We start from the raw sequence: 13463 nt of genomic DNA, 5'->3' as shown, positions 1-13463 counted from the left end.
GGAGGAGGAATAAAGGAGAAAAAATCATTTTATTTAAAGAAAGAAAAAAATATGAAAGCATTAAATTTAATATTTTAGTAACAACAGGGCAGGTCTGATGTATCTTGGATGGCAAGTTCTGTTTAAGCATAGAGTGTTAGTTTTTTGCAGTCTGTTCAACTGAATTAAATCTGCCCCTCTTCTCTCTACTGCAAATGAGCAGTCGGTTATCCCTGCCATGAGCTGATGAATGAATTACTTTCTTATGCTCAATAAGGCAAGGGATATTACTGGGATTTAAATGTTTTTCTACTTTTATTATCCAGTGTCAACACCTATCTTGCCCTCTACTGTTTTGGCTTATCCTTATGAACTGTCAGTTTCTCACTTTAGTCCTGGCCATTTATGAGTTAATGTTGAAAACGTCTGGCAAGGAATGTTATAAAGTTTCTCATTATCTAAACTTGGCAACAATCACGCAAAAGTACACAAAAAGTACCTTCTGCTTTTCGAATCTTAAATCTCTCTCCTTTGCCTTTCCTTTTCTATTCATAGTATTGTTCTAATAGGCCCAGATTTTGCCACATCCCAACTCTGGCTACATATCCTGACACTTATTTCGAGACACAACTGTCTGTTTTCTGTCTATCTCTTCTAGTCCAACCTGTTACCTCAATCTTTGCTGTTTCTATCATCTAAACTCTCACTGGTCCCTGTGCTGTCTACGTCTTAAGTTTTTTGTTCCACATTTTCAATACTTGTTTCCACCAGCTATCTTTTGTGCTGGAATATCCTTGACTTGGCTATTTTTATGCATCTGTCTTTCCCTCTACCCATCTCCAAAATTAATAAATCCTTGGTCTCCTTATTCACTTCTCTAAATATTTATTTGAACAGATACTTTGAACCATGAAGTTGCAATTTCTGTAAAGTGATGTGGTATAAATCGGATGCACAACTTTGACTTGATGGTTTACTGTGGCATTGGTGAGTTGTGAAGACTTTTTTTGGTAAACCACTAAGCCTTGTTGTATATCCTTTATGTACATAAATTTCGATTATGAAATGTAGAAACCACATTCCAGTTTGAGATTATACCAAATAAATTGTTGATCATTACAGTGCTGAATTATAAACAATTTATGCTTGTATAGGGCTTCTTACATAGCAGAATTTCCTACGGCACTTCGTTGAGGGGCTAATCTCACACCAGGCAGGAGTTAGAGGAGGTAACCAAAGGTATGGACATAGAATTAGTTTTTGAGAAGCTTTTGAAGATGGGGAGAAATCACGCAACACAAATGGGGAATGTTGGGCCATGGTGCCTAAGCAGTTTGGCACAGTTATGGAGTAGAGGGAGCTAAGAAGCAAGTAGTAGTCCAGAATCAGAAGAGCGAAGGTGCAAGCTGGGAAGTTGGGCTGGAGGCGGTTACAAGAGGGTGGGAGCAAGGACATAGAGGGATTTTTAAATAAGAACAAAAATTTGGCAATTCACAGATTTCAAATCGTGAAAATGGTAAGGGAATCCCTTTATAAAATGATGAGATTGTTCTAATTAGTGAAAATAGTAAGAGGTTAAGTAACATTTGAAATGTGGCATATTGAAAATTCCTAAATAAAATTATATCCTGACCTGTTCTCACCATTGCGCTGGGAGCTTTTGATTAATGATGGAAGTACTTGAAGTAGTTCCCGCTCTCTGGATGTGTTTCATACCTATAGGAGCATAAGAATACTCTAATTCCCAATAAATTGACAGATGTCATTGCATGTTTCAGTCAGTCAGGAGAAATGGATGTTACCAGCTTCTGCTAGTCCTATTCTGGGAACATTCCAAGCAGTAAGAGTCTTTGTCTTTATTACTGAAATATAGTTTGTTGGAGAATGTTTTTTTTTCTCCACTCTAAATTAAAGCTTACTTTGAACTTTTGCTGCTGATCTAATTTATGGGCGTTGAAACCAATTCAGTAGTGTTTCAATGGATGTATTGTCTCGTATTTTTGAGCAGCTTGATGCATTGTTTCACAATCATATTGCAGTATCAAATCTGCTAGTGTAATACAATGGGTAGTAACATCAAATCTCAGTTTTAAATTTCATCTTTGTTTTTGATTGTACCTCAGGTGCCCATTCTGCATTTATGCCACAAACCGTCCTTCAGCCATGGAATGCCATTTAAGGACACACTACAAAATGGAATTCAAGTGTCGAATCTGTCAAGTCGTTAAAGTGAATCAACTGGAGCTAGAGATGCACATTCGTGAACATCGCCTTGGCAACCACTACAAGTGCGATCAGTGTGGTTATCTCTCCAAGACGGCCAATAAGCTGATAGAGCATGTTCGTGTTCACACTGGGGAACGTCCTTTCCATTGCGACCAGTGCAGCTACAGCTGCAAGCGCAAAGACAATCTAAATCTACACAAAAAGCTGAAGCACTCTCCAAGACAGACTTTGTGCTGTGATGAATGCTTCTTCACAACCACACATCCATTTGTCTTCAGTCGCCATGTGAAGAAACATCAGAATGGTGAATATCTGGAAGAGGAGAAGGGGAGAATGCAATCTGTGACTGGGAAAGAAAGTAACTCTGTCTTAAACAGCAGAAATCTCCTTTCACCACTTTCAGTTATGTCAGCATCGCAGGCTTTGCAGACTGTTGCGCTGTCGGTGACTGGCAACAATAGAATTTCAACCGGATCAGCACTTGGCTTATTTGGCTTGAATGGTATTTCTGCACACCTCAGTAAATACAGGAACTGTGATCTCACACACCTTATTCCACTGACTACACTTTTTCCACAAAACAAATGTGGAGCTACATTCCATTCGTCTCAGCAGAAAACTGCATCCCCAGATACTGTTTCCCCCAAACACTCGTTCTTGGCCTATCTTGGCCTAACTGAACAGGCAAACACAGTTTATGTTTCAGCCACTGATTGAACAGCGATTATTGCTGCAACACGAGATTTTTTTCAAAAATGTTTATTATTGTAGAAGAGTAGCATGTGTAGAAGTGGCTGTAAATGCTTCTTGTATTCATATAAGTGCTGCTTGAATTATATATTTAGTACTTAAATGTCCATAATTGTATGGAAACCCAAGTATTGGAAAGGGTCGTTGAACACTGGGCGGAAAAAAAAGTGCCCAGGCTAAAAAAAAAAAGGTATGTGATGAGGCAGAATTTTGCACAATGCTTAGTCTTGCACATTTTTGTGTTAAAGTAGTATCATTTTTTTTTTATCTAGTTACTAATTTCAAAGCAGCGGTATGTTGACTAAATCTGATCAGCGCGATAGTGATCAGTCACATTTATTTTGGCACCAACCATTAGCACTTTGAAAGATGCATGACATTGCTGACTTTTGTTTTCAGCATTTATCATCTCCAAGCTTTAGGCTGGCACATTGACGTTTTTGCATTCAATGCAGTTTAAATGATCTCTGCACTATATTTGGAGTTCATCTTCAGCCACACAATTGGGTTCCAGTATTTTTGTTTTTTTGAAAATGCAGCATTGTTTTCAGTATTTTGGGCTTTGTGTAGATGCTATATGTGTGTGTACTAATATATATAATATATTGCTCTAGCCATAGTCCCAAAGGGCTATAGGCATCTCTCCCCATTAGAGAGAGACAGTTGGTGATGTATAGCTTGAGGGTCACCACTCCTCAAGTGTGGGGCAAGGTGAGGAGGCAGGCCTCCATGAACTACCACAGCTAGTACGGGGATTGAAACCGTGCTGTTGGCATCTTTCTGCAACACACTCTACCCGTCTAGCCAACTGACCTAACCAACCCCCATATATATATATATATATATATATTTATATATATTATTGCGCGTGTGTGTATATATTATATTTATATATTTTGCTTTGATTATGCTTTGCTGCATTTAAAAGAAACGCTGTTAAAAGGCTTCTTGTGACAGTGATTGGCACTTAGACATTTTGCTCTATTTCATGTTCAGTTGCATTACCAATGCCTAGTGTAACCTACAGTATATTCAAAATAAATCTGCATTATTTTGGTTTTCTAGTGCTTTATCTATCTATTCATAGTTTCATTCCTCCCAAGGTAGCACTTGTATGCTTATATTTTCAACATATGTTTTCTTTTCATTCCTTGTGATCATGTAATTGAATCGAAACTGGAGCTGGTGCACTAACTGCATCAGGTCCATTTACAGTAAACATGATCTATAATGGTGAGACTGCTTGCTTTCCAAGTTCAACATGTATATATGACATTATTCTTGCATCAAAAGTGTCCAAGCTTTTTACAAAAAAACACTTTTGACAAACATCAGTTTATCATGTATTTGTTTTGAGCTTCCATTATTGTCTGTTGTCAATTTCTATTCAAACTGAGTTTTGTCAGTTACAAAGAAATCATGCTTTTTTTTTTTTAACAGTTTTGACCACATTCACAGTCTTGCTTTGTGTAACGATTGTGCTCTATTGAATTTAGTGCGATTTGGAAAATCTTGGTTCATCCCAGAGGAACACTAATACAGAAATACTGTTACATTCTGAGTGGAAATGCTTTGTACAGGACATGCTGTTAGAAGGCGAGAGCAATTTAAAAATTCAACAAGTAGTGCCACAGAGCAGCCAGTTCAGCTTTCTGAACTTAAAACTATTTTTGTCTGTTTTTAAACTCCTGCACTTTAATTTATTATTTCAGATTTAGTTGTTTCCCCTCCACTTATAACCATAATTCAGATGATTGCATTGACTATGGCACCAAAATGTAATTGTGCATCAGAAGTTAAATAATACAGTGGCTATTTCAAATATTCCTTTGAAATAAATACCTATTCTGTAGATCTGAGTTATGGGTGGATTGACTTGTGACTTATTTGTATCTAAAATCCAGTTCAGACTAACGATAGATCCTTTCTTACAGCTCAGAGGTTCCGGTGAAGCAGTTCAGCAGAACAGTTGGGATATTTTCTAAACCTCTGATGGCCTGTCCCCACCACACAAAAATAAACCAGATACATCAAAGTATTTGTACTGCTGACTCGTATAAACATTGGCTTTCCCACACTCCAGTGTCAGAATTGCCTAGCATCCTTCTGTTGTATTGCAGACTGTCAGATCAACACTTTTTGCTTTTCCTGACGGGCTTCAGATTATTGCATATTTGTTCTGTAATCTCATTTGATGGCTGCGACTTCCTGTAGACCTGTTCAGGTTTCCTTGCGTGGCTTCCATTCGACAATAAAACAAACTAGGGTAGTGCTTCTGGTTCCATTTTGACAGTGGTAGCATAACTAAAGTGGTGTCCTTAACTAAACAGAAAATTACACAATTTACATAATCAGATTTTATTATATGTAGTGTACAGTTCTGGCCTCCTTTATAAAAAGGATTTAGAGGCACAGGAGAGGGTGCAGAAAAGATTTGAGGTTTATACCAAAACTAAGAGGATATACTAATCAGGAAAGGCTAGATTAGACATACCTCTGAACATCCTTTGCAATGAGCTTGTGTAGAGGGTCACACTCTGACAAAATATTGGACAAGAACATGGCTAGGTAGTTCACAAATCCAACACATCATTGAACTTGCTCCACATCTCTTGTTTTCCTCATCTCTACTATAGCTTGCACCTTATCAGGATCAGGGAAAAGTCCTTTAGCTGTCAGTACATGCACTTTGTACCTGACTTCAGTCACCTTCAGCTGCATCAGTTTTTTTGTTCAGCTTCAGGTTCATCTGGCGAACTCTCATTAGCAATCTCTAGATTCCGATCATGGTCTGCAATGGGGTCTTGCGTCATATCTCCAAATCCATACACTAGAAGATAATCCACGATCGCTTCCACTCCTGGTAGACCATTGTCTATCATGCTGTCTACGTTGGTACTCTTTGGGAGCAGTAGAAATGCCAAAGAGCATGCACAACCATCTGTACCTCTCAAATGGTAGCCAGAAAGCTGTTGGTTTCATAAAATCATAAGCAAAAGGAGCAGAAGTCAGCCATTTGTCACAAAGTGGACAACCTCACATTATACTCTATCTGCCAAATTTTTGCCCACTCACAACCTATCTATATCTCTTTGCAGGCACTTTGTCCTCCTCATAACTTGCTTTCCTACCTATCTCTGTATTGTCTGCAAATTTGGCTACAATACACTCCGTCTCTTCATCCAAGTCATTAATATAAATTGTAAATAGTTGAGGCCCCAGCACTGTTCCCTGTGGCACTCCACTAGTTACTGTTTGCTAACCTGAAAATGACCCATTTATTCTGACTCTGTTTCCTGTTAGTTAGCCAATCCTCTAATCATGCTGGTATATTACCCCAAGCACCATGAGCTGTTATGTAACAACCCTTTTATGTGGCACCTTCTCGAACACCTTTTGGAAATCTAAATGCACCACATCCTGGTTTTCCTTTATCCACTCTGCTTGTTGCATCCCAAAGAACTCTAATAAACTTGTCAAACACGACTCCCCTTTCATAAAACAGTGTTGAATCTTCCTAATTGTATTACGATTTTCTAAATGTTCTACTACTACTTCCTTAATAATGGATTCCAGCATTTTCCTAATGACTGATGTTAGGCTAGCACACCTATGGTTTCCTGCTTTCTGTCTCCCTTCTTTTTTGAATAGAGGTGTTACATTTACGGTTTTGGAAGATGTTGAATTGGCCTCACCCTCTACATCGAGATGATATTCATCAGGAAGGCAGCCAAGACCTGTGAAAACATCTTTGTAATCTATCAGGATTTGTTCAGCAGTCAATGGCTTAGCGTCATGTGAAACACTGCAAATCTCTTCCGGTATGAGCAGTGTTACCAGTCCAAGCTTTTGACTTGTTTCAGCTGAGATGAGGGGAGTTTGCTTCGTGCCCACTATCTGGAACAGAAGTTCTTCCTCCTTCCTATTGCAATGGACTCTCAGCATGGTTTGTCCTCTTGGGGTGAGCATCGTTCCATCATAGAGCCTCAACTTTACCTTTGATAGTTTCATAATCAGGTCACCCCCTTGTGCAATTTCACACAAATCCGTGAAGCTCTTGATGTTGCACGTTAAACCAGTGTCTATCTGACACCTCACAGCAGCTTGATGCTGTCCTTCAGTCATCATTCCAACAGTCACAAACCATTTTCTACCTCGTGATTTGACAGCAGCATCATGTTCTAGGGTGTAGTGATTCATCAGAATCGTCATCTGACCTCTCTCCATCAACCATCTCTATCGGCTTGCTTTTCTTTCTAGCAAAACACTTGTGTGCAAAGTGGTTTGGCATCTTGCAGTTAGAACACTGCTTTCCCCAAGCTTGCCATCCAGTTCTCTGACCTTGTTCTTTCTGCTGGCCCTTCTGAATTTTGTCCTTTTCAGCATTGGAAGACTTGGACAGCCTTTCAGCGTAATGCACAGTCTCGTTAGTTCTCCCATCAATACTTTTCAGCCATTGATTAGCCACCTCAGAGCTTCTGCACGAGTCAAAAGCTTTCTTGAGAGTAAGCTTTTTTCTCAGCAGACGTGCTCTCACAGCAGGATCTCTTGTTCCAAAGACAATCGTGTCTCTGATGAGATCATCCCTCAGTTGCTCAAACTCACAAGGCTCAGCTAGACGTCTCAATACAGTCACATACTGATCAATATTCTCCCTCTCTTCCTGAGCTCTAGTGTTAAAAATATAGCGTTCATAAATGACAGTAGAGGGTTCAAAGTGGGTCTTCAAGGCCTCCAAAATCTCTCAATCTTTTCTCAGTAAAATCTAGGGTACAATACAGCATGCAACATTCCTCCCCAATTTATCTGTTCTAGTTTCTTGTACAACTCTATGGCAATCTCATAATTCTGCCATTGAGACTGGAAGAATTGCAAATTCCCTTTCAAGTCTCCCTTCATGTGAATAGGAATAGGTACTGGAAAAATCGAAGACATAATGGTTTAACCAGCAGTCGATATCCTGTGCAAAGTGACAGGAGTTTTTTTTTAAACTAAAACCTCTCCTCCTAGAACTCCATAGGGCCTAATTCTTCTCTGATTTTTTGCACAACTGCTAGCTGTCTTGCAGCTATCAAAATCCTCTCAAATCCCCACTACTCACTTCTGGCACCATGTTCCAAGTGGTGCATAAAATGGCGACTGCCAAAAGCCTTTATTTACATATCTTGACATCAGAGGTCACGTATACAGTGAGCCAAAGACTACAAAGGTATTTATCTGAACCAAAGGAACGGGCCACATGAACACAGCTTGGTGTAAGAAGCAAAATAGTACTTTTTTATTACACAGTAAAATACTCCCATCATTATAAAACAGCAGGTCATCTGAGATGCTCTTTTATAACGATGGAAGTATTTTACCTTGCAATGACACATCTGCTATTATAAAGTGTCAAAGTATTTTAAAACATAGAAAAAGAAAGGCAGTTACGTCTCCTGGTTTCAGGTGTGCTTCAGAATTTACAGGCACCTGCCAGTCTGCAAACATCCCTCACCAATAGCAATTGTCTGCTAATTCACCTTAAGATGTGCCTCTTACAACACTTATCATTGAATCATAAAATGGTTATCGCACTAAGGATGTCCATGCCAGCTCTCTGCAAGAGCAACTCACCTAGTCCCACTCCCCTGCCTTTACCCCCTAGCCCTGCAATTTTTTTCTCTTTGGATAGTTATCCAGTTCTCTTTTGAAGACCTCAATTGAATCTGCTTCCACCAGACTCTCAGGCAATGCATTCCAAATCCCAAACACTTGTTGCATAAAAAAGATTTTTCTCATATCGTAGTTGCTTCTTTTGCCAATCACCTTAAATTGGTGTCCTCTGGTTCTGGATCCTTCCGCCAATGGGAACAGTTTCTCCCTATCTGCTCTGTTCAGACTCCTCACGATTTTGAACGCCTCTATGTGAGGAAATGTGAGGAGGATAGTGATAAACTTCAAGAGGACATAGGCTGGTGGAATGGGCCGACAAGTGGCAGATGAAATTTAATGCAGAGAAGTATGAAGTGATTCATTTTGGTAGGAAGAACAAGGAAAGGCAATATAACTTAAAGAGTACAATTCTAAAGGGGGTGCAAGAGCAGAGGGACCTGGGGAACATCCCCTCAGCATCTACCCTGTCAAGCCCTCCCTTCTTTGTTTCAATAAGTTCATCTCTCATTCTTCTAAACTCCAAGGAGTTTCGGCCCAACTTGCTCAACCTTTCCTCATAAGACAACCCTTTCACCCCAGAAATCAACCTAGTGAACCTTCTCTGAACTGCCTCCAATGCAAGTATATCCCTCCTTAAATAAGGAAACCAAAACTGTACGCAGTACTCTAGGTGTGATCTCACCTGTACAATTGTCCAAGACTTCCCTACTTTTATACTTCATCCCCCTTTCAATAAAGGCCAACATTCTATTTGCCTTCCTAATTACTTGCTGTACCGGTACTTTTTGTGATTCATTTAGGAGGACACCCAGATCCCGCTGTACTGCAGCATTCTGTAGTCTCTCTCCAATTAAATAATATTTTGCTTTTCTGTTCTTCCTACCAAAGTGGACAACCTCACGTTTTCCTATTGTATACTCTGTCTGCCGAATTTCTGCCCACTCACTTAACTGATGTATATTCCTTTGCAGACTCTCTGTGTCCTCCTCAGAACTTGCTTTCCCACCTATCGCAAAGGAAGATATGAGCAACATGCCCTCCCTAATAAACAACGAGTATCATGGTATAATTCAAGATTTCGGTAGAAATGCGATGGAAATGCTGGACAAGCTTAAAACAAATAAATCTCCAGGGAAAGATGGTATTTATCCCGAAGTGTTGAGAGAGACTCATGAGGAGCTGTGTATGGCACTGGCAATCAATAGAATGGACCCAGGGGAGGGACCAGCAGATTTGAAACAGGTTTATTTACAGCGATGTTCAAAAAGTAACAAAAATGTCATAGGCAAGTACAGAGGCATCAGTCTTCAATTCAATGACAAATATGGAATCAATTATCAGGAGTAAACGTTAGGATTAGTTAGTCAATAAAAGCCTAGTAAACAGCAATCAACAAGGCTTTAGATGGGAAAATCCTGCCTTATCAATCTCCTTGATTTCTTTGAGGAAGTGAAAATTCAAGTGGACTGTGGTGAACCTTAAGGCATTCTGTACTTAGCCTTCCAAAGAGCTCTTGATAAAATTCCATACAAAGGGTCACTCTTCTCTCTTTCTTTGGGCCTCCTTATCTCTAATTAAGCTAAAAGCTGTGAGCATTCAGACCAAATCTTGGATAGGGATAAGAAACTGGTTGATGGGTAGAAAAGAACAAATACTGATTAAATGGGTAACATTAGGATGGGGGCTATTACTGAGAATGCTGTCCCAGGACTCAGTATTCAAACCACTGTTTTTTTCTAAATTATATCAATGATTTAGAGCCCAATTGTAACTCTGGATGGGTTTGAGGTCCAGACTACATTAACTCCCGTACCTCATTTAAATCCCGCTGCTTGAATTACGCGGGCCAGAAGCTGCCTACCAACAGGAGCGACTTCTTAGGCTGTCTTAAAGGGTTCTCACATTTAGGAAAGGGGGAAACTAGGGCAGAGGAGGGGTTTTTTTTAAAGTCTTTTTTTCGTTCCAGAGGTGCCTTGCCGGCTTTCACCTGGTGGAAAAAGGAACCTATTGTTTACATATTCCTACATTGTTACCTGAATATGTAAAGAAGGACCCCACAGGATTTAGGTGGGCATCCTTGCTACCTGCTCAAAAAAGCAGGTTACAATTCAGAATTGTGAGAGCCTGCAGCTTTCTGGCAGGTAAGTAACCTGGGTGATGCCCAACCACCTAGTTTCTGCTGAGCTGGTAGGGGTAAAATCACTCCCTTGGATTTAGAAACTCAATGCAGATTTGCAGATGATACCAAACTTGGAGGGGCAATGGAACTGAAGGAGACAGGCCATGAATTATTGAATATGACAACACATGTATTTCGTGAATCATGTTGAAATAGCTAAGGATGATGTTGAAAGAGACCTAGGAGAGCTAGCAAACTCAACAGCCAACATGACCAACCAATACATAGAATATGTTGAGCTACTTTGCCAGAACAGTAGAATAGAAGAAGTCGAGAAAGTTATGATCAAACTGAACAGATGGCTAGTCAGACCACAGCTTGAATACTGTGTCCACTCCTAGTCACCGAGAAACAACAAAGGCATTCAAACAATGGAAACAGTGCAGTCAAGAGCCACGAGGCTCATCGAATGTGTCAGAGGGTCTTGAATTATCAGGAAAGACTGGATAGTCTTGGGCTTTTGAGCCTGGAATGAAGGCATTGCAAAGTGAGCTTACAGAGTTATATAAAGGCGTAAAAGGAAATCTGAACCACTCCTTTAAAATAATCCATGGAAATAGGAAAAGATGACAAAATGTAAGTTTCAGACTGCTATCAGGAGGTTCTTCACACAGAGAGTGATCAGCACAAAGAATGGGCTTCTGGGTACAGCGGTGGAGGTGAAAATCCTGGAATCAGTTAAGAAACAACTACATGCAGCAATGAGGGGCATGTAGGATTGTTCTGGATGGATGAATTCATCCATAAGTCTGTTGTGATCTTATTAGCTTCGTTCATAATAGCTTCACACTGATTGGGCGGCGCAGTGGTTAGCACTGCAGCCTCACAGCTCCAGCGACCCGGGTTCAATTCTGGGTACTGCCTGTGTGGAGTTTGCAAGTTCTCCCTGTGTCTGCGTGGGTTTTCTCCGGGTGCTCCGGTTTCCTCCCACAAGCCAAAAAGACTTGCAGGTTGGTAGGTAAATTGGCCATTATAAATTGTCACTAGTATAGGTAGGTGGTAGGGAAATATAGGGACAGGTGGGGATGTGGTAGGAATATGGGATTAGTGTAGGATTAGTATAAATGGGTGGTTGGTGGTCAGCACAGACTCGGTGGGCCGAAGAGCCCGTTTCAGTGCTGTATCTCTAAACTAAAACTAAACTAAGTGCATAGTGAATGAGCAATAATAGCATGCAAATTCTTTTCTGATGCTGCATTGTGAGGGTCTCTCTAGTACAGACTATAAATTCTCTCCCATTATAATGTGCTTATGGTACAGCTGTGAGAAACTGCATCATCCTGCTATGACTGGGATCTCCAGTCATGGGGCAAGGAAATGTTTTTATTCTACAGAATATTAATTAATCATCTGGTATTTTAAACCCTTCGCAAATTGCATCAGCTCTCAACTCACGAGGGGAATCTCATTAACAAGTCTTTCAAAAAATCAATTACAAAGAACTATAATCAACATTAACAGCCTTTAGTTCTCGATTTCAGTTGATTTTACATCAATAAGTGTACAATGATGATGGTATTGGGCATTGTCTTAGAAGGCTTACTGAAACGGCTGGAGCTAAATTGATTGACAGCAAATGCTGAAGCATTTTTTTTCTTTCATGGGATGTGGACATCGCTGGCAAGGCCAACATTTGTTACCCATCTCTAATTACCCTTGAGAAGGTGTTGGTGAGCTGCCTTCTTGAACCGATGCAATCCATCTGGTGTAGGTACACCCATGGTGCTGTTAGGAAAAGAGTTCCAGGATTTTGACCCAGTGATAGCGCAGGAACAGCGAAATAGTTCCAAGTCAGGATGGTGTGTGGCTTGGAAGGATACGTGCAGGTGGTGGTGCTCGCATGCTTCTGCTGCCCTTGCCCTTCCAGGTGGTAGAGGTCATGAGGTTGGAAGGACCTGTCAAAGGAGAGTTGGCAAGTTTCTGTAGTGCATCTTGTACAAGGTACACACTGCTGCCACTGTGCGACAGTGGTGGAGGAAATGAATGTTTAAGGTGGTGGATGGGGTGCCGATTAAGCTTTATCCTGGATGATGTCGAGCTTCTTAGCTGTTGATGGAGCTGCATTCATAGAGGCAGGTGGAGAGTATTCCATCACACTCCTGACTTGTACTTTGTAGATGATGTAGGAGGCACAGGGGAGTCAGGAAGTGAGTTACCTGCTGCAGAATTCCCAGCCTCTGACTTGCTCTTGTAGCCATAGTATTTACGTGACTGTTTCAGTTAAGTTTTTGGTCAATGGTAACCCCCAGGATGTTGATGGTGGGGGATTCAGTGATGATAATGCCATTGAACATCAAGGGGAGATGGATAGGTTCTCTCTTGTTTGAGATGGTTAATGCCTGGCACTTGTGTGGCATGAATGTTACTTGCCACTTATCAGCCCAAGCCTGAATGTTGTCCAGGTCTTGCTGCATATGGACACAGACTGTTTCAGTATCTGAGGAGTCGCAACTGGTACTGAAAACTGTACAATCATCAGCAAACATCCCCATTTCTGACATTATGATGGAGGGAAGGTCATTGATGAAGTAGCTGAATATTGTGAGGCCTGGGCCAAAATGCAAGATCAATAACTGTATGCCTACTAATATTAATTCAATTTACTCATACAATCTGACTCAGTAACAACTCAATGATCTCATCTCACTCAACAGTTAAATAAAATGTTCCAAACTTA

General features: G+C 40.5%; 1 protein-coding gene across 5 annotated transcripts in view; it reads left to right on the top strand.

Annotated features, from left to right (window-relative positions):
* Positions 1-4762, top strand: part of znf827 (zinc finger protein 827) — a 119379-nt gene extending 114617 nt beyond the window's left edge. For 3 of the 5 annotated variants that reach the window (XM_068041413.1, XM_068041421.1, XM_068041406.1), the window contains one exon: positions 2103-4762. In XM_068041413.1, coding sequence (XP_067897514.1) covers positions 2103-2922 — 820 coding nt within the window. In that variant the 3' untranslated portion in view covers positions 2923-4762. Of the gene's footprint in view, positions 1-876; positions 964-1133; positions 1219-2102 lie in introns of those variants that run through there. The other 2 variants (XM_068041429.1, XM_068041437.1) reach the window with 2 other exon arrangements.
* Positions 4763-13463: the final 8701 nt, after the last annotated feature.

Source organism: Heterodontus francisci, chromosome 1 (genome assembly GCF_036365525.1).
Source record: "Heterodontus francisci isolate sHetFra1 chromosome 1, sHetFra1.hap1, whole genome shotgun sequence".
Classification (NCBI taxonomy): Eukaryota; Metazoa; Chordata; class Chondrichthyes; order Heterodontiformes; family Heterodontidae; genus Heterodontus; species Heterodontus francisci.
This window is presented reverse-complemented; position numbering and strand designations above follow the sequence as displayed.